Source organism: Branchiostoma belcheri, unplaced genomic scaffold (assembly GCF_001625305.1).
Source record: "Branchiostoma belcheri isolate BF01 breed outbred unplaced genomic scaffold, Haploidv18h27 scaffold41, whole genome shotgun sequence".
NCBI lineage: Eukaryota > Metazoa > Chordata > Leptocardii > Amphioxiformes > Branchiostomatidae > Branchiostoma > Branchiostoma belcheri.
Window position 1 is genome coordinate 1,383,787 of NW_017804032.1, and position 22,937 is coordinate 1,406,723.

General features: G+C 40.1%; 1 protein-coding gene across 1 annotated transcript; it reads right to left on the bottom strand.

Annotated features, from left to right (window-relative positions):
- Positions 1 to 5,472: 5,472 nt before the first annotated feature.
- Positions 5,473 to 22,883, bottom strand: LOC109477779 (sodium/potassium-transporting ATPase subunit beta-1-like). Its single transcript, XM_019779167.1, has 6 exons — positions 22,711 to 22,883; positions 9,743 to 9,880; positions 9,162 to 9,276; positions 8,598 to 8,751; positions 8,204 to 8,302; positions 5,473 to 7,885 (listed from the first exon to the last, which is right to left on the bottom strand). Exons 1-6 carry the CDS (start codon positions 22,847 to 22,849, stop codon positions 7,607 to 7,609), a joined length of 924 nt encoding a protein of 307 aa, XP_019634726.1. The 5' UTR covers positions 22,850 to 22,883; the 3' UTR covers positions 5,473 to 7,606.
- Positions 22,884 to 22,937: the final 54 nt, after the last annotated feature.

The following is a 22,937-nucleotide window of genomic DNA, read 5'->3' on the forward strand; positions in this document are numbered from 1 at the left end:
AAGGCTCTAAAAGACCTATTTAACACGTGTTTGGAGATGAAGCGAAGCAAGTTTGTTTGATCTCATTTCTTGCAATTACTGGTTCCAGGGACACCACCAACGCAGTTTTCACAGTTCACAAGATCTGAAATTCTATTTTTGAATCTACAGAAAAGAAATGAAGACTCTCATTTCTTTCTGAAAAACTTAACAATGGCAGACTTCAGATGACAAAGGAGGTGTTTGAGATTTGCCTAGATTATAGATTTGCTGCCTACTAGATATGTTGGTCCCCTAAATCTGCCAGCCTCCTAGATCCTATAGGTTTTCTTCAAGTGAAACCTCTATTTGGACTTACCGGTATTATACTTATATGGAAACCAAAGAAGACTCCTTCCACCTCAGTCTCAAAATACATGTGGGAACTAAACTCGGAGAGCTTACTAGGCACAAGGCAGTGATACCACATCCCCAACTCAACCCCCTCCTCACTATCCGCCGCCCCTTAGATGTGTCTGCCCCCTAGATCTCAGACCACTACTCTAGATTATAGATTTGCTGCCTCCTAGATATGTTGGTCCCCTAGGTCTGCCAGCCTCCTAGATCCTATAGGTTTTCTTCAAGTGAAACCTCTATCTGGACTTATTATACAGTGTAAGTTAATGGCAAAATTGATGGTCTAAACAGGGAGGTTATAATTATAAGGCCACTTGAATCTCCTTGGTCATAAAAATGAAAAACGAACAAATTACAGATCAGGTATAACATTATTGATATTAAAATATAAAATTAATGGCTTGCGATTTCCCTTTTTTGTTGACATATCTAACCTGTACAAATATTGGTGAAACTGATGTGACATTTAGGTAACAAGTGTGTTGTCATTTCATAGCCTCCACCAGGCCTTCCTAAGGGGTTAGAGACAGTAGAAATTGGCAAAAATAGTATCAGTAATAGGCCAGGGGAGTGAGCCACGGTAAGGCTAACACTTCTCCCTATTTGGCTAATTTGACTATTTCTCAGCCGTCGTTGTCAGTCTGGTGGAGACTAGTCATTTCCAGTAAGTTACAACATAACACATGATAAGTACAGTCACACAGGAAAAATCCGGCGGGCCTCTTCCGATGGGCTGGCAGCTTCGTGGATTCGTTTTAGGGCAAAGAACTCTCCTCTTTTCCCTGTTGATAGGAGAACTGGGCTCGCGGCAGGAGGCGGGCACACAGAAGAACAGACTAGCGGAGGCGGGTAAACATTTCACCGCCTGTACAAATTTTAAACCGCGCCTGGGCTAGCCTGTAGGACCCGAGTAGATATAACGGTACAGGATTTCCTCCACATTTATTCAACTTACGAGCTAAGGGAAACGTTCGCTAACTTGCAGTCTATACGGATGAGAAAGGGATATAATTTCCTCTACCTCTGATTTTTGTGAGGTAGCTTGGGTGGGGGGAAGAAAGAGGTGGTTATAATAACAAATTTTGACGTGATTGAGAGAAAGGGCTTGGGACGGTGTCTCCGGCCCGGGAAGTTGAGGCTTACTGACCTTAGTTTTCAGCTGTCCCTGGGTGGACACTTTTCTCCTGAAGGGGCCACGTTCCTCGCACTCTCCGTCGCTGTCGGATGAGTCTTCGGTGGCCTGGGACTCCTGTGCCCGGCCAGTTCGGGGCGAGACAGCGGCCGCTGCACACCCCGGTACTCCTGCTTCCGCCATTTTGGATGGCTCCGAAATTGGACAGTACCACTCGCTTTAGAGGGGGGTTCCTGTATGGGTGTTAGCGGAGGGGGCGTGGCCGCCACCTGTTTGCTAGTGCGCAGCACCCATCCTGACAACGTGGGTGTACAAGGACCATATACAGAACACGAAAAACAAACTACTTCCTAGAAAATATGTATTATGCATCAGACAAATCACTCAGTACACACTTTTAAGAGGGTCTATCTATTTTAGTCTAGTTATTTTTATTCACCATTAAAGGTAGCAAGGCCCAATGTAATACAAGGTTGAGCATTGTCAGGGAATTCTTCTTGAAGCATAATTGGTCACTTTGATTCGCTGGTGTGTTACGCCGAAAGGCGATTATACCGGCTATACAGATACAGATTTTATGTAGATCGTTATTTGTTATGCCAAATTAGTCATTTAAAATTCATGTCTATTCATATCACAAAATCGACTGCCAGATAGCCCGAAAGTCACAATGTATTGACTCCTGTGCCCATTGTGTTGGTGTTCAAAGACAGGTTTTGCCAGATCGACACTAGTGCCTCATGAACACAATCTAAATTACTCATTGAGTCATTCCCAAAGCCTTTCTCTAATTAATTAATTCATTCATTCATTTATTGGTTTGACTTTTCAACACACACAGCCAGGGCAGCCCAACTTGCCTAGGGCTATTACAAAGGGCTAGCCCTGCTGACAAAGAAAGACAACACATTACAATGAAATTGGACACAGACAGCAATATGTGGGGCAGGATTCTGGCAAAATTTAGGGTGGCCCACAAATTTTGCCAGAATCCCCATACAGATCCTCTTGTAATGTAGCCTACAGATGCAGGAGCACACATTGTTTAAATGGTGTAAAGGTCCAGCAAGGACGCATTCTATCTAGAAGAATGTCCTTGGGCCCAGACAGGTTTTGCACCCTGCCTACTGACAAAGAAAGACCTCTGTGTAGCTGTGTAGGGGCAGATTAGCAGTGTGACAACGTGGACCATGGATTACAAAAGAAATCCACTCCGAGCCCACTCCCGTGTACACCTATGTCACTAATGTCTGCTCTAACAAAGGTAAACCAGACGTTGAAGACATTTGTGTTGCCGTAGGCGGCAGGGATGCTCCAATTAAGCCCAATTATCTATATCTAACGCCACGCATCACATGTTCCATGGGTAATGATGAAAGGAAGGCTTCCAATTAACGCGGATGTGCTAAAAATAAAATGGGACGAATACAAGGACAAAGTAAAAAGAGAAGGGATGAAAGAAAATCCAGTTTGTTTGACACTTTCTGCAATTTCCTTCTTTTTTGTTCTGACACCTTTCATGCTTTGCTATCTTTGGAACTAATTTTAGCCCTATGCAAATGTATAACCATTTGTCTCTTTATTCTATATCTCCCATTACTCTACAGAGGTTATTTTTGGTGTGTTTTTTAGGCATTTTTATCAAACTTTCTTTTAGTACTGGCATCTTTTTTTACTCCAGCTCAACAAGTTGCAAATGGCAACTGCCTGGCAGATGGATGCTGCCTAGCCAATTTCATACCGTCTTGGAACCACCAAAAGATGTACTTGAAGATTAATCTGCCATTTCCTTGCCTTGAATCTGAAGTTAATTTAACCTATAAAGACCTACAAATGTGATACAGTGTAAAACAAAAACAAACAATGTGCATCATCTCATGCATACATGCATATATACTAGTTTCATTCAACACTACATATGAATGGTATCAAGGAGATTGTGAGTTATAGCTGTGAACATACCGGGTACCAAGAAAACTAACCACAATGCTCCTTCTGAGGTCACTGTCCTCCTTCAGGGAGTAATAACCCTACGGACATGTATTACTGTTATACAATGTAACCATATTTAGCTATCAAGTCTTCATCTGTGCCATTCCAAACCAATTATAGTTCTTTTTGTCCAGTCTAAAATAGCTACGGAGAGTACAAAAGAGACTCAGCACCTATAATAGGTTTGGATGCCAGGCTCCTAGCATCCTGCACACTTTTCTAGCGGCCTGCGTCATGTTTGACATCAGCACACACATGAATTTTTGCCTGATTTAGAACAAAAAACACTAAACCCTCGTACGGTGGTCAACATGCCAAAAATAGGCAAATATGTTGCAAACATCCATTGGCAAGACAAGGGTCTGATTTATTGTTTACACTTTGATACTGTGATTGTATTTCATCCCTTTTCTACGTGATGTTGCCACTGAGTCAAAACATTTACACACACAGATGCATACAGAAATTGGGACAAAATAGAAAGAACAACACAGTGCATACATCATGCAACCTAAAAGCGATGCTTCAATGTTATCCAAAAATGTCAAAAAATTTGAGATTCGAACTTCCTTTTCTGCACTTTCCCTTACTCCTGCTAGATGGCACTTTGCAATGTGTGATGACTTCAACATGAACTGCAGATGTGTACACTTGAAGTTAGTGGGTAACTTAAACTATCCAGATTTTTGCACTGACACAGAACACATTGGTCTTTTAATGGTGCTTGCACAGGTACATTTTACATTATTAGTTTATCTCTCAATATAGCCAGATGCCATTCACTTGTGCCCATAAAGAAGCACTTAACATTTGTGCAAGTGCATTAAGTTACATCAATGACTCATGTGATCTAATTTTGCGACATTATAACTGACAGTAATAAAATACTGCCAATAACAATCATGCCTGCTTTTATGAGTTTGCAGCTGTGTGAAAATGTCATTTATGTACAGTTTGGTTGTCACAGCTTCAAAGCTGGGACTACCACTGTTACTAGATTGAGTTAATTTGCTGTTGAGGACTTTTCCTACCGTGCAAGTTTGTTCAAGTCCATGTTTATTCATAAAATACTCTAATCCTGCTAAAAGCTTGAAGGAAAGAAGTCAGACAGGCAAATCCACAAGAGAAATCAGAGATTTCAGACTTCCAGAGGTGTTTTGGATATCTGTGAACGTATTGGAACTGTATGCCAAAAAACAGTTACTCAAGCAACTGGATATGATTTTGAAAACGTCAGACGTTTCAGCTAGTATCCACTAGCTTTCGTCAGTGACTGAGAGACCAGAGGGGAAAGCAGGTTTATATACACAACCTGTTGATTGATATGCAAATAAAGTGAAGACAAATTTTTTTGGAAGTCGAAAAAGGAACAAAAGTCAGACAAGTCAAGACAAGATGATGCAAATTAGTCTGAAAGCTCCTGTTATACACTTAAGCTCCTTAGACTTAAGCTCCTGTCCTGTATAACAGGAGCTTTCAGACTAATTTGCATCATCTTGTCTTGACTTGTCTGACTTTTGTTCCTTTTTCGACTTCCAAAAAAATTTGTCTTCACTTTATTTGCATATCAATCAACAGGTTGTGTATATAAACCTGCTTTCCCCTCTGGTCTCTCAGTCACTGACGAAAGCTAGTGGATACTAGCTGAAACGTCTGACGTTTTCAAAATCATATCCAGTTGCTTGAGTAACTGTTTTTTGGCATATCGTATTACCTGGATGTCTAACCTTCATCGACGTATATTGGAACTGTATTGTATGATCATGGAATCTTACTGATTTCAGGGTATATAACAAAATGGATTATTACTTAATGTGCTTGTATGAGGTACAAATCTAACTTCGCTATTTGACCATGGTTTTTATGTTTCATACCATGATTACACAGTATACATTTCTGGCAACCACATGCCAAAATACATGTACCGGTATACTCTTGAGTAACTCATCACAAAAAAGACAAAAACAACTTGTGGATTTTTTATTGGGAACTTTATTCAATTAAAATTCATCAAACACTTGCTTAAAGTAATAATCAACAATCACGAAATTAAAAGTGCCAGTACAAAATGAATCAAAAGAAATTTGATACAGGCATTAGGAGTCTAGATCCGATTAAGAAATATCTCCTGGTGCAAAATACAAATCTTCAACTACAAAAAAATGGTTAATCTCAATGGAACACATTTAAACATGCAGGGGGAAACAAGGGGATATTAGCAGTTGAGAGAGAAGAAATTGGCATCATTGGAATCTACATTTTTGAACACCGGCAGATTACGGTACATATTACGGTGACAGCATTCAAACATACATGTACCTACAACAAAGACAGCATCTCTGACAAAGTCTTTTGCTGGGTCTTTGTTCCCACAGGAATTTTCCTGAAAAGTATGCTGCATGTTCCCTTCTGAACATCCATTCTAACAGAGGTAGAAATTTAGTCCTGCCAAAAACAATCTTTTGCCTTTGATCCAACAGCAATACAGTACAGGTCAAGATGTTAAAGACTTGTCAAGGATACAGTCTGCCGTGAAAAAATTGAAGACATACCACAAACAGCAGTCACTTGTTGTTTTCATCACATACTTGGTATGTCCATAGTGATATTATACTCAGAGTCAGCCATTTACTCTAACACCAAATTCTGCACAACTGTATTTTGGAATTACAAAAAAAAGTCTAAACCACAAAACTGTCAGATACCAACCATGCCAATATACCCTTCACATAAAAATCATTGCATCTTACAGAAGAATCCAGAAAAGATCCACATTTTTTTATCAATTAACTCTTGACTTGACTACTTCACTTGCTACTAAACATCTGAAAACAACCGACCCACCGACTACATTTTCCTAAGAAACCCAAGAGATAGAAGCAAGTGGAGGATTGCATATAAGACTTGCCTAGATACACCTTGCCTCCCTCCCTACAGGAAGACACAATTAAGTCTAAATTGTCTAAAATCCCATCCAAACTGTAGAGAGGGAGCTTACTACTAACACCATCTACACACTACAAGGAAAGGAACACAAACTCCTGCAGGAACTATGGGGAAGGTCCGGGATCTTATACAGACACGTATATATAATATATCTACATATTTATCTACCTGACAAAGCCTCAAACTAGTAATATCATCATAGCAGTTGTGTTTTTTTTTTTCAGCAGTCAAAAAGTTTGCGATTTGACATAGCTGGTTGTTAGAAGCTGTGTTGACTAGTTACATTCTGTTACACACGTGAAACACTAATGTTTAAAAAATGCCTCTACATAAGAGCCAATGGCAGCCACCTAAGTTTGGTTCTGGAGTAAACGTACATCGATTACACAAGCAGGACAGTTCTTACAAGTACTTAAAATTACAGCGAAATAAAAAAAATGAACGTCTAATTCATGAACTGTATTAATTTCTGTATTTAGTTGTAATATCTCTCTAGACTGACAGAACGATCAGTCCTGTTAACATTTGAACAGTGAATTTTACATCTTAGACAATTCATTGATATTTAGTGTTTGAAGCATTATGTGTTATGTATGGCTACAGGAGGAGGAGGGTTATATAATGTACATATGAAGGTGCACTACACGATGGAATCTCTAGGGGGAGCAGCGATTCATTCTCCATGGGAGAGGAAAAACAAAAGAAAAAAAAACAAGCCCTGAATTTTCCTATTTACATGTGGATATGAATGGAAAAGAGGCAAATCCTAATGTTCTAGAAGTGCGTGGGAATTACATTAGATTCTTTGTGCAAGTAACACTATACAATGTTGGATATTAACTGTTTGCTTGCTTTCTACTGTTGACGTTTTCTCATGCTGACAAGGATATCTGTAACTTTGGGTTCAACAACGGTTTTTAACTTCTCTTTATAGTATTTTTGGTGTTTGTCCATAGTTCAGGACCTGATATATGACACTGTTATCTACAGTAGCTTGTGAAATCTTGGAAACATGCACTGTGGAACACAATCAGTGGCCTAGAACAGGAATAAATACATCCTTAATCCACCCAGTAACGGCCTCCTCCCCCCCTATGCTGACCACCATTTCTTTACTCTAAAACCCTAGTTATACATCGACCATCTAGGGGAAAGCAATCGTTAGTTGGCTCCGGCGGAGATGCGCAGGTCGATCTGCAAGCGGCCGATGTCTTCTGTCCGGTCGCTGGCCTGGATGTTTCCGGAGAAGGCCTCGCACAGCACGCGGATGTTCTTGTTGGTGGTGACGTTGTTGAACTGGGCGGCGATGAGCGGGCTCAGGTAGCGGGACGTGGCGTCGATCCCGCCGATGTGACCCAGGAAGGGGAAGTAGTTGGCGCCGAACTCGCCGGGGTAGTAGCTGATGTCGTCCTGGTTCAGCGCGTTCCTGTCAGGTGCATACTGGGGAAACAAACAACATTCACTTATCAGAGCAGAATCAGGGATTTCAGATTTCCAGCAGGTATTTGGTGACAGACTCCCTGTGAAGTATTTTGGGTTTTCGTATATGTTTTGGACCCAGAGATAGAGGGAACTGCAAGTTGCAACTTCCTGAATTACTCCATGCTCTAGTGGCATTTTCTTGTGCTGGGTGCCATAATAATACCAATCCTTAAAATACCTACAAAAGAAGGTATTGTTTGCTAGTAGACTTAACAAGGACAACAGCTAGATCCTATGTTCAACATTACACATGAAATGTTGAGACATTTTCCATACCTTGCCTTTGCAGAGGACAGTACCAGCACCGTTGGTGAAGTTCATGGCAGCCAGTTTGTCGGGAACAGTGTCATAGGCAACAGGAATCCAGCCGAAGGCCTGCAACAAAAAAGACATGAAACATTTAGACTTCCAGAACATACTTGTATTGGACTTCATGCAATCCTTAGCTTACTGAATTCCCCCTTATGGACAGTCAAAACCATTTCCTGTGTCTGATCAAGTCCTATTAACCTGTCAATCTGCCAGTCAATCTTCACACACACGTGCTGTCAACCTCCTATATCTGGACAAACAGACACATAAACTCGCAGCTCATGAAAAAAAACCTCCATCTTACCCCAAAATAAAACCACTGTGACAGTTCCATGATCTACAGCACTGGTACACCTACCCTGTTGAACTTGAGGAGGATACAAGGCTTGCCCTGGTCGTAGCCGTACGGAGATGTGGCGCAGGGGCCGAGCTGAGACACGTCAAACTTACACAGCTTCCCCTTGGGGGCAGGACTGGAAGTGCAGTCTACATACACATCATCATTCGTGGTACTGAAACAGACATCCAAACAACACATGTCAGAACAACGATAACCCCAAACTAATTATATTAATCTTCACAGAGAAGAAAACTCACTCAGTTATTTACTCCTGGTACAATTTATAGACAGGGCTTACGTATAGTTATTCTATGTTCATTTTTGTGTTTTTTAGTGGTTTTAGACATCTTTGGACATCCAGACCAGTGAAATGCCCCCCTCCCACTTCCTTCACAGAAGGAAAACACATGTGGCTTTAAACGACACAGTTAGATGTGCAAAGGTTAGGCATGGCAGGTTGTTCAGTGTAATATAACCAGTTGCTGGTGTGCCTGAAAAGCTTATGGTGTTATCTTGAACAAAACTTATATTGGTACAATCTATATAGATGCAGATACAGAGCATTAAAGGTTGCTGACTTACTTGTATGGTGCCAGGTAGCTGTCCAGCTGGTTAACGTACTTCGCGTAGGACTTGGCTTGGGTGGGGTTGAAGGCGATGTTACCCTCCGTTTTGATATTAGGGCGGAACCCCACACCTGGGAAATAGACAAGTTAACAAGATACAGTCATGAGAACAAAATCCATGTCTGTTATACAGTTAGTGGTGCATCTTGAGTCACACTCCTTTTAATTTCTGTTTCTTACATAGTCCAGCCAGTATGTGACCTGTGTTACCTTGGTAAAACATAGGATATTGGGGCTGCTGGCCCACATAACAGAAACATTCTCTTTCACAAAACTACCAATAAGAGCTCTGGATTCTTTATCACCATGAAAGTCAATCCAACAGATCAGGATTCTCTGTTACTATGGAAATCAGTCATCATATCTTCCAACATTATGTCCATCAATCATCTAGGGGCCTGACCAGGGGAAGGGCTGCTAGAAGTGTGATGTAGTCAGGTTATTTCACAGTGTAGACAGAAACTTCTATATCTAATCTTATTCTTAGATCTACTTTCCCACTGCATCACGTCTTCAAAATGATAAGACAGTACTTACTGGGGATGTTCATGTAGTTGGTGCCGGCCCAGTAGGTAGGTTGTTCCCAGCTCAGGGTCTGGTAGAAGACTATCAGGGTGATGGCAAAGAAACATGCCAGGCAGGAGTAGAAGATCAGGTAGAACAGACCAACCTCACCTAGAAAGAGAACACAATATTCCATTAACTCTAATTTGTCTAGAATATCTTTTACGTAACACAAACATGCCCGTGGTTATATAATGGTGAGCTTTTTAGATGCAGAGTAAGACGGATGAGAAATAGCTATCCCCCATTGACACTGTGTCTAGTCATACATAATACATGAGGAAAGGCACTTTTTCAGTATAAGCTCTGTCTGTGTAGACTAACCCCTATTAACAAATGCTAAGACTGGTTTTTCACTGTTGTGACATTATCAACTTGTCAAGAAACCACCAAGCACAAGGGAGAATATGTCAATTTTTACATTCATCAAGCGGGTTATGTATATATGTATAACTCAAGATCTCGTGGATGGATATTCATGATATTTAGTGAGTAGTTTGGTACTAGAAGCATGAGGCTCAAGTTTAATAATGAACACACTAGTGGCATTCTATGGTACTGCAGCGGCTCTATTTAATCCCGACTATGGTCACATTTTTATTAAGTGGTAAACAGGTCTTGGGCCAGGGAGTACATGGGATAATTTTGGGCCCCCTAGCTTCCGTTTTTGGAACTGCATCTGCTGTGTTGGATACCTGATGTACTGTATGCATGTACACGTTAGTACATGCATGCAAAGTTCGATGCCTTCTAAAAGTTACAAATATTAGTAGGCAGTAACAGTAAGACAGGAACCCTGAAATTTGACCAGTTGGCCCAAGGCCATAGATCCAACATACGCACATGACCTGAGGTAAACTTAGGCATCAAGTAACCAAAGTACCACAGCGTGACCCAAAGAATCCACAGTATGTAGTCGCCATGTTGTTTTTGGTGTTTGGACGCTCGTGCACTTGAAGTCACTGACTTCTGCACACTTGAGCTTTAGTTCAAGTACGCTGAAGCCCAAACATGAAAAACAACATGGCTGCTACATTCTCTGATGGCCTGGGTCCTCGTGGCATTTTGCCAAGGACATGGATAAATGCACACCGCTGCTACTCAGAGCTTGATAGATAAAACATCAGCAACCTTTATGTTGCCTAGTTACTAGGCTACAGCAGGCTTATATGGAAGGCTACTTCAAGTACATAAACCTACAGACTCAAGTTAACCTGTGAACCAGGCCCCACGGATAGGTTAAGACCCTGTTCATACCAGACTTATATAAACCGGTTGAAACCGCTAAATAATTAACCCGGCAAAAACCCGTCGCGTTCACACCAGACTTACAAAACCGGTTTTTCAAAGACCCTGTTCATACCAGACTTATATTTAGCGGTTTCAACCGGTTTTTCAAAAACCCGTCTAAAACCCTTAGCGTTCATACCAGACTTTTGATAACCGGTTTTGTAAAAATCCTGTCCGGTGAATATCCAATTAATCGGCCATGACTGCAGTTTGAATAACCGTTCCTCCCGCTCTTCTGATTGTTGTCCTTGGCCTTCTTGCTTGTATGCTTTCTTAGTTTTTTTTTTTTTACCTTTACTGCGGCACTGATCCTTTATCTTCAAGAAATCAGCCTCCTCCAACATTTTTGTTTCGGTAGAGCCCTCCCCCCCCCCTAGCTTTTTCGAATTTGGCGACTCCTGCTCTCCAAACCTAAGTATCAGGAGCGTCCCGTTCGCCGACCAGGTTGCGTTTGCTGATTCCATCGCAAAATGAAAAAAAACGTGGAAAACAGTGGAAACGAACAAAGTTGGTCAAAACAACGCGATCAAAAAGCTTGCAGGTCGCACACGGCCAGGATGCTGACCCCGTGACCCCGGAATTATGACGCAAAAACCGGTTCAATAAACCCTTAGCGTTCAGACCAGGTTTTTCGGTGGAAAAACCCCACAAAAACCCCTCAAAAACCACCTCCCGAGGTGGTTTTTCAAAATCGGATTTAAACCCCTAAAAAACCGGTTAATTTGCGTTCACACCAGGTTAAATAAAAAACCGGTTTTTGAAAAACCGGTTGAAACCGCTAAATATAAGTCTGGTATGAACAGGGTCAAAAACCCTGTCCAGCGAATATCCGGTTAATCGGCCATTACCAGGCTCCTCCAACAGTTTTGTTTTGGTAGAGACCTCAATAGAGCCCTCCCCCCAGCTTTTTCGAATTCGGCGATCAACTCCTGCTCTCCAAAATACGTATCGGGAGCGTCTCGTCCCCCGACCAGGTTGCGTTGGCTAATTCCATCGTAAAAAATGAAGAGAAACCGTGGAAAAACAGTGGAAACTGTCTAAACAGCGCGATCAAAAAAGCTTGGAGGTCGCACACGGCCAGGATGCTGACCCCGTGACCCCGGAATTATGACGCAAAAACCGGTTCAATAAACCCTTAGCGTTCAGACCAGGTTTTTCGGTGGAAAAACCCCACAAAAACCCCTCAAAAACCACCTCCCGAGGTGGTTTTTCAAAATCGGATTTAAACCCCTAAAAAACCGGTTAACTTGCGTTCACACCAGGTTAAATAAAAACCAGTTTTTGAAAAACCGGTTGAAACCGCTAAATATTAGTCTGGTATGAACAGGGTCTAAATATAAGTCTAGTATGAACAGGGTCTAAGTTTGTGGGTGATTTATAAAGATTAAAGCTAGCAGACTGACATGTTGTAGACATGGTGTAGTCTAGCCACCAGGTGAGCCCAATGTCACATTTTGGATGGCTTTAAATGGATGGAACAAAGAAAAAGTGTAGGGAGTGCTAATGAAACATGTATGTATGATACTGCTACTATATATAACGACAAGGTTATAGTGTTAAGCATGGCACTGCATTTGTTACAGTTGTACATGATGCACAAGGGAGATATGAAGATTTGTGAGCCACAATTACTGAGGAAAATAAATGTATTCCACACACTGCGTAACCCAATTTATCTTCATATGACTATCAGTGAGCCTAGAATTCAAAATAACCTGATTTGTGTACATGCACATTAATTCTCCTATCGCAGTTTTCATACATATACGTCATTTTTATGACTTCAAAATTAATTGACCAAACATAATGAGGGGAACTACTTTAGTTAGCAGTGACTTGGAAAACGTGAAATGATAATGCATGAAATTTTCATCAATCATAATTGCACTGTGCAAAGAAAGATATGAAATTTCTCTGGCTCCACTCTATATGATCATATCCCCACTTAATGGAAAACAGTAATTGAGGAGTGATCGGGAACAAAATGAAGCTACAGCCGTAACAGGGACATGATGAGATCTCATCACAGACATGTGTCAAGTGACATAATTAGATTGGACATAACCCCTCCTGATTGGCTGACAAAAGAACTACAGTCTCAATCATTTGCAAGCTGTACCAACATAAACACATATGTATATGTATATGTACTGGTAATAATACTGTATTTTACTGTTATTTGGTATTTTCTACTGGGATTGAAAGACCTTAAAATAATTTTTTCTACAACATGTCGGGCTCTCAATACCCAGCCTGCGTTACTTAGCTTCCCGAATATACCTTTTTCTATAAGGCAAAAATTTTAAAGTCCTGTTAAATGATACCAACTGAAATTACATGTTGTGCATTAGGGCAGATATATGTATAGATTTCTTTAGCAGCATTGTTTATTTTAGGTATGGAAGTATTCTTTAGGGTGGCTGAGCTGTGGGTTTATGTACCTGTTCGTCGACCTCCAGACACAGCATGTGGGTGGGGAAGATTGACAGGCAGAATGACAGGTGAAACGTCTCAATTTGTCTGGTGAGCTAGCAGGAATTTAAGTTCAAAGTTGAGGATTGTATACTTGCCGAAAGTCTGAAATCTCTGTTTCCTCCTTTATGTTCTTGGTTCAAGTTCAGCAAAAGCCAAGTCCAGTACCCATTATACATGTATATGTAAATTCTATTTTCTTCTACATATTCTACAAAGCAGTCCTTTTATTTCAGGTGACCCTGCGATTCACCTTCCATTATTCCCACTTTGTTCCTTGATGGTCGTCATTTTGTCCCAGATTGCTACATTAGGTAGGTGACGTACATTTGTGCCACATGCTTCTCACGGGTGAGATTACGGTGCTAAATTATTCACAAGCAAACTAGCTGTTGTTTTAGCAGCTAAAATATTCATGGAAAGCTGCTGAATTTTTGTCAAGTATACCACAAACCTTAATCTTTCAAGTGGTCAGAACATAGTGTGTGTATGAGAATCATGTATTTGTCCCAAATCAAAAGTTAAATACTGTTTTTTTGGTTATAGATGTTTCATGGTTGCTTGAAGTTGAACTTGAAGCACATGACACCCGCCCACAACCCATCATGATATATAGGGCCAAGGAAAATTAATCTTGTGTTTCTGATATCAGTCATTAAAAAATTAGCCCCGTAGGTTGAATTTCTCTATCTCTGAGTCTCTTTTTTTTTAATTTTGACTAAAGTGATCCAACATTATTGTAAAAATGAAATGCTTAAGTCTCCAGGACATCTCCCTCTGTTTGTTTGTAAGGAAGGACAAATATTTCACTCGACTGAAAATATGTGATATCGATTAAGACGGTTTAAAATTTAGATGTCTGATCAAAAATTTAGAAAACCCTTGCAAACACTGAAGCCAAAAAAAGGCTTTGCTAGGTTCTGTCAGGAAAACTGGAAACACAACATTTTTTCCTAAGGCCTAACCTTGAATGAGGCTTTATTTATACATTGTTGACCCAGTTGTGCTTCTACCATGCCCTTGGTGCTTGCTGTCTCCACCTGACCTATATTTAGCAGGCACAAATCCACTCATGTTTATTCAGACCTTTAACATCATGTACTGTAGATGCAGAAACTTTTGCAGTGACTTTATTTTCCCGTGACTGAAACTGAGTTTTTTTGCGGTATTTGAACTTCACAGTTGAAACAATTTTGCAATACCTAATAAAAATGCAAAACACTTATTTCTTGTGACCGTGTCATGATTTCGTGTCTAGAGGGCACTGTGAAAATATAACCACTGCGAAAGTAAATGGATTTACTGTATAGCAGGCTACTTTCTATGCAGCCCGTTCTATATATACACATGTACGTATGAATAATCAATAAGATAGGACTAGATAGCTGGGTGTCTTCAACGAAGATGGTTACGATATTTTTCAAATCACCAGTAAAATCTTGCACAACTGTTACAAGCAGTATTAGACTCACGACTGTTTCTATATATCTAACTTTTCGATCACATTTGCAGGAATCTACAATGACGTCTATGTAGTAATGTCTATAAATTAATACAATTTATCAAAAGGACATATTGTGCATATTCAGCAATCATATGATATTGACTTTATTCATAAATGTAAGTCTTGTGTTATAATAGAAATTGCCATGTAATAAGTTGATGATTCCAGTTTCTGATAGTCATCGAAGTTGTCTGCCAAGAAGATCTCTGAAAGCTAACTCCAAGCCCAATGATATGTTTAATGTGCCTATGACTGATAGCCCAGTCCTTCTGAACTGAAAATGAAAACTGAGCCGCAGTGGACTACAATTATATGCACCAGCAAGTTAGGAGGAAAACGAGGTATGATATATCGATACAACCTCCAGGGCAGGAAATACCACCTGCATATGCAGGTTAGTGCAGCTAAAACTGGATCTGTGCAGGTATTTCTGATATCTCTCTGCACCTAACCTGTATTGGTCCATATACTGGGTTTAAACATACAAAAAGGTGTATGTACATTTTTATTTGCTGCATTAACTGTTGAAGTATAAAAGAAATAATGGCAAAGGTTTCTGAACAGTTTTTAATATGATCCTCACTCACACTCACTGTACGGTTTATCATCTGTTGTTCCCCGTCTTCCGAGGGTTAGATGTGCTTGCACAATACTTCTGGGGCTTGATGGCAGCACGCCACTTGCCTCTGTCCTGTCACTCCTGTGGGTCAATTTTCCATACTTCTTAAAGTCCAAGTACAATTTGTCTGATGCAGGTAATTTTCAGTGTTGCATGCACCATGCTGTATGTATGCAGAATTAAAGCCCTGAATTATATGGACCAGCAAGTCAGGAGGAAAATGAGTTATGATATATCGATACAGCCTTCTATATTTCAATGCAGACTTCAGACAGATCATGAGATAACAGAGTATTTTATCTTCCTGTCTCCCATGCCAGATACAGACATTGATTTTTTTCTAGACAACAATTTCATACAAATTTTCAGTATCTATAAAAGAGTTATTTTCCCCCCAAGACTAGAAATTGACATTCTGGACATTTGTTTAAAACCCTAGCCTTGACTGACCCAAGAATCCTGCATTTAAAATTTTGCCCACCCCCCTCTTCAGTGAAGCATGGCAGCTGACCGAAGGGTGACCTACAAAAGGGGGCGGTGCATGGAAATGTCTCCCAGTGGAATTTATATGCTCTAGGCCTGCTCTAGGGTGAGCAGATGCCTGCAACATGCACTGTAAATCACGAAACTTTTGCAGTGGCTTTATTCCTCTTTACAGGAATGAAAAGGAGGATTTCACAATGCTTAAAATTTACAGTTTAAACAATTCTGTAAATATAGTCCTATAGTTAAAAAGCAAGAAAGACATATTCACAGTGTCATGAATTCGAAACATAAAACCATCGCAAAAGTTACACAATTCACAGTAACTTTGGAGTAACAGTTAGCGAAGTGTCCACCTCTGACTAATTGTGCAACTCCTGAATGTGTATAGTTAGCTCAAAATGCCTATACTTAAGCTTATGGGGATACACTATTCCTGTAATTTTCTTCAGCTGAGGGACTAAGCCATAGTGTAGTTCCAATGTGTTGTTGTCTGATAAGTTACTAATAACCCTTTTTCTTCTTTTGAGGAAATGTCATTGAGATGTAAGTAAGTGGTAAGCAATGTACTGTAGAACTGCAACTGACAACCAAGTACATCCCTCCAATCATAGTACATGTTCATAATCATAATTATCCTAATGTGGGTAAGTAGTGACAGACTGGTGGCTATAACTTTTTTAATCATGATAAAGCCTATACTCCAAAGTATCTCCAAATGCCAGGCAAAGTCCCTTAATTGAAGTACAGTCTTTGGTTGAAGCTTGTACTAAACCATGTTGGCATACGTGTATATCACTATATATGAGTATGAGTCTATGACATGTCCATGTGATGAAAGATTGTACTTTCTCCCTGGTATCATATGATAAATTAGATGGAAAATATTCATATGGAACTTTTAGAAGCCTGCGTCTTGGGCAGAACAGAACACCCGTATCAAACATTATGAAAGCCCAGGTATGATATAAATAAACATATACATTGTATCATTCTGCCTGTTTCACAAAATATAACTGGAACAGTGGAAGTGACCAAAACTTCTTTCCTGAGCAAAACTCATCTTCTTTTTTTGTCATAACATCTTGCACGGTTAATTTTTCAGACTACTGGAGGAATATCTGAAATGGACATGGGCTCCCTCAAGGCACATTGGCATTTAACTCCCATCCACTGCCTGCATGGTAAGATGATAATGCACCTCCCAGGCTTAACAGAGCCAAGGTTAATTCTATCATAAATGTGACGCAGGGGTGACCTTGTGTGCACATTAAGAACTATCACGACTACATCACTAATGTGTCTGTGAAGGGGGAGAATGTGTTTCTATAGTCTATTCATCCATTTCTAACACGGACCAACTGAGGCTTACAGAAATGTTCAGCAGACCTCAGTGAAGTTGTTTGATAATGTCTGTGCACGTGGATTATCATATGCCACATGTAATCATCTGTCACTATTGAACAAATAACACAGAGAAACCATTACTAGAGATTACATAAATGATGGCTGAGTAACTATTTGTTGAGTTGTGTATGTACGTTTTTGTACAAATTTTAAATCAATTTTATTACATATTGGATGACTTCTTCCTTACTCTTGGTTTTAAAAATTACAAGTTGTTTAACCAGGTTGTTTCCAGGGCCCACACAGCCTAGTTCCTTGGCTCCAGGGCCAACATGCCCCCCCCCCCAAAAAAAAATTATGGAACATTGTGAAACAAAAATGTCAAGGTAAAAACGGGTTAACATTTAACAGTACAAGAGGGTAGAAACAATGGCAAATTTAGTACAGCATATGTGTCTTTGTGGAGCTCCTAAAAATATGGCAGGTAGCCAGCAAGCCAATGTCACGCCAGCTCCCAAATGGAAGGTAAAAGCAAATTATAGAGGTGTCAAAAATCAATACAGAATCCAAAGTCTATAAACTTATTTCTCATATAATCATAATCATCTATGCAGATGGCTACTTCCTACCCTGGGCCTCCACAAAATTCAACTCTTAACGTTCATGCTGTATATGACACGTATTACAGGATTGTGACTGTGTGTAGAATGTATTGTAAGGCTGCATCTGTTACAATGAGAACTTGTGTTAATCTTTACATATTTGTTGACACAAGTGTCTTTCTCTGTGTACAGCAATAGCCCTTCTATTTGGACGTGTGACATGGCATCTTTTAAGCCAGTACAAGTCATGTAAACTTTTCCCAGTATTGTTTGCACATGCCACACCCCTTTCTTTTTTTTCCAGCAAACAGTACCTGAATAAGGGGCAGGTTATATTACATGTGCAGACCAGGATAAGTTACATATTGTAAATCATGAAACATTCTCTGGAGTTTTATTTTGCTGATTGGGAGGTTTTCAGTGTTTTAATTTTGCAGTTTGATTAATTCTGTAGTACAGTAGTCAAAGAAGAATTTGAAGAAATACAAGCAGTGTCATGTTTCCTGTGGAGAGGTCACCATGAAATGACAAATTCACCACAAAAGTTTCACGATTTACAATATTCATTGTCCTCACCGCTCACCATTTTGATTTTTTGCTTTGTAGAATTTGAATTTGAATTTTCTGGAATACTCTTGAACATTCTTATACATTCTCAGCACCTTGTACATATACAGGCTTAGCTAAATGAGGTACAATGTAGGCTAAATAATAAAAATTTAGCCCACCGGCCTAGTATGGGTTACGAGGGATTAGACAAAGCTGAGCAGACAGTTTATATGATTTGGGGTAGCCGAGTAACTACTCACAATGTATGCTAGCTTGTAGACTGGCAACCGAACATGTGTAGTAGAGTGTACACATGTATGTGCAATAAAATCTACAAGTCTGTTTAGTGCTTGCCATAAATAATGTTTGTGTATACAATAAAAGATAACTAAAACAAATTACCAGAAAGCAGCAGAGTGTGACTTCTCATTAATATTCATTTTAGATTTGAAAAATAATCATGAATTGTGGAGAGGAGTGTCTCACGGTCAACCACTGTCTTGTGTTCATAAACGTGGTGTAAGGCCTAGGATAAAAGATTGTCTTTCCGGTTTCTTGGCCGACCCTAGACAAACGACGGCCTTGGCCCTTTTTTAAGGGTCAACCGCTGGCAAAAAATGGGGCAATACCATGAAATTTTCTGAATGTCAAACCTTCTGAAATGTTAGTTCATGAATTCGTAGAAGCCAATTTTCATCAAGTAAATTGGGTGAAAAATTTGTCCCCACAGGCAAATGGGTTGAATTGATAGGTCCTGGAGACAGCCCTGGTCATTATGTATTTCAGTTTTACATAGTTAAACTACATTTGATCTACTTGTCTACTCCAGCCAAAATCTAAAGTAAAAAGATGAGAATCCCTACCTACCTACCGACTCAGTTTTCAACACAGGAATCAGAAACACAACATTACTTTCCTAGGCCCTGTCACCAGTGTGGAAATACTGGTCCTGGGGATACGGTGTGGCCCCAATTTCCCATGGGATACGATTCAGGCGCAGTGCTCTGACAAGGTCACCCCTCGATAACATAATGCCTGTGGTCATTACACGGGCTTCTTCCCTTGGCTGCTCAATTGTATGCATTGAGGCCACCCTAAATGAATATGAACTTAGCAGGCAAGACTGATACCTCAATGGCACATTCCATTAATCAATTTCTTCACATCATATCCAAGTGATCACAACAACATCTACAAAGCTACCTTGTTGCATAATAACAGCAGTTCAGTAATTCATAAGCTGTTAGATTCTGCTTTTTACCTTAAGGCATTCCCATGCAAAGCTGGTAACAAATCTTTAAAAATTGGTCTGTCTGTGTTTGTATCTTACACCTGTACGTGTACATGCATAGTCACATTGTCTCTGATATATACCATGACTTCTTGTTTTAAAAAATCGATAAATCTAAAGTACACTAAACTGTATCTTTCTTGCAGCCTGGTTGCAGATATTCTCTCTAAATGAAACTAGCAGACATCTTCAGCATGTTGAAATATTGTACTGGTTGTAGATTTTCGGAGACATCAACACAACGATTCAGATAATAACACACCTAGTCTCACTGATGCAACATTTATAAGGCACAGGTACTAGTTGTCAACATATGGAAAAGTTGGACCTTACCACTTTCTCCCAACTCATTAAATGAACTAACCCCCTCTTAGCTCTACATTAGGGCTGTAATATCCATCAGGGCGTTAGCAGGGACTACAGGCATACTCTGCCTGGCACCTTAAAAGGACTATCAGGAAATATACAGCATCCATCATTACATCCGTTCAACAGATCCAGTCTGCATCGGGGGACAAGATATCACTTCGGTGAAGATCAGATACCCTTCAAGAGTGCGTCAAGAAGCCGTTTTAAGTTTTTCAATTTCCTTCGCTAAAACAGCTATAGATATCTTGAAATTGCTTTCTCGTGTTCCCACATGGGTATGGGGTGTATGGAATAAGAATGAATTTACTACAGTGTTGCATACTGTAGATGTTGTTACTATTGCGGGGAGGGGGTATATTTTTTGTGGTCCTCTTGATGCAAAACCGTGACGCAGAGAATTTATGTGTTATGTGTTTCTATCATATCACAGAACTGTTTCAACATTGAACTCTCATGGAAAACCTTTCCCCCCATGTGCTGTCAGATAAAACGACCACAAAAGTAAACACGTTCACAGTAAAATACCTTTAGAGAGGTTATAAAAGAGTTTATCAGTAAAGGGAGCAAGTGGTACTGGTTTCCAACCAACAATATAGATCCTCATATATACGTCACAGACAAATACCCTGCTCTCACAGTCTCAGTGTTCCAGTTGCTAGGTTCTAAATGGAAAACGGATTTGTGTTTTAGCACACAGAGGGCCAATGACGGAGAGGGTCAGACACGCTGCTTTTAATTGCCCCATTTATCAGGGCTGAGATGGAACATGCCAAAGACAGTGGGGTCAGGAAGGGGAATGAAAGAATAGAACAGTTGTCTGCAAATTCAGTGAACTTGTTATCTTGTATTGTATATTTCAAACCTTTGTTATGCTAATGATATGCTAATTATATACACATGCAGTGTACATTTACCCCTCCCTTAAAATCATTTGAATAAATGCAGAGTCACTGCCTCTCTATTCCAAACAATATATAATTGCCAATCGTGCACTTGTTACTACTTGGATAACCACCAGCAAATGGGTTGAAATAACTCCTGCAATGGAATGAAGCCAAGAGAGTAGCAGTGTCAAGTATATAGCAACACATTAATGCTGTAAAGGTTGTTGTCTCCCAGGAATTTTGTTGTCTGCAAGAACTTGCGGAATTTGGTGTATTCATATACAAAATAAAGTTTGCGTGACTTAAAACCTAGCAGTACTATCTGAAAGAAAGAAAGAATAGCAAAAGGACTCTGGATTCATAAAACTATAATAGTGTGAAAAGATAACAATTGTTATTGTGAGCTCATGTAATACGGTGTATATATACATTTTTGTATTGTTCTTAAATTTAGCTGGTTTTAAATTGTTTCAAATATCAAATATCTTACCACTTTCATTATTTCCTCATTAATTTGAATTACTGGGTAATATTCGCAATCTCATTTTACATTCTATTTTCATAATTTTTACCTTGAGAATTAGTATGACAAATTAATTGTTGAGACTACTGCTAAATACAAAGAAATATTTGTAAGTTTGTGTGTATAGCTACCCAGTAGAATTTAGCAGAAAGTAACCAGTAAGTCTGTTACAAATCAACACATTATTTTATCAGACAAAAAGTCTGGTATCGACAAAACATTCCCATATCTATCGGTTGTAGTGTACAGATGCGTTGGCCACTCCCCCCTCTAGCTTACATGTTAAACGGTGCGGAACTACTACAGGCGTTACAAAGCGATGTTCCTTCTCTTTTCTCTCCAGTTTTGTACATGTACTGCTTCCTGTGCGCGTGGTCCAACGGGTATTACAGGAAAACCCTCCCTGGGGACGTTTTCCCGTTCATCCGAGCTGCCTGTACCGCGGAAATCGTTCCATGACGGGAAGGTCATGCGATTCGTGAGGAAACAAGCCCAGCCCCATTTGCTACGCTTGGTCGGTGCTAACGCGCCCCGGCGGTGGCTCAGTAAAAACGCCGAATAACACGCCCGAATAACTCTTACAATTTCATATCACCCTTTAAATCAATGTCTACACTCCAATAAACGCGATTCATTGATCATTTTTGAAAATTCTGAGGTAAAATCGGTGAGTATTTAGCGTTTTGCACCACTCGAACATGGTACAACACGTGACCCGGCAAAAATGACCTTGAGCAGCACTATGTTTAACGTCATTTTTCGGGCCAAAAGTGGACTAGGGCAGCCTGTAGTGGTCCTTATATGAAACATAAAACCCTTTCTGTCCAAATGATATTTCCGTATGGCCCGCAAAGGCTGGAGAAACGGAAACTATCGCGTGGAAAAATACCGGCTTGATCGGACGGCTGCTGCATGGCGTGCCAAAAGACGATTCGAACCTAGCTATCGACAGCGAACATGTGCCCCTTTCGACACCATTTTTCGAGATAATTCAAGGAAACCACTCACCCCAACTCTTCGCATTTCTTCCCAAGACAGTTCTCCTAGTAGGATCCCAAAGAAAGACCTTGAAATCTCGGAGCTGTTGAGCCAAATTTGCAAAAAATCCCTGAGATTCCTTGTCGTCTTCTCCTGCTTTAGACGCCATTTTTGGTGGGGAGAGGATGCTGGGATTGACTCCTCCGCCCTCTGACGTTGATGACGTCACTCGCTAGTGCTGTGGGCTATACCATCCT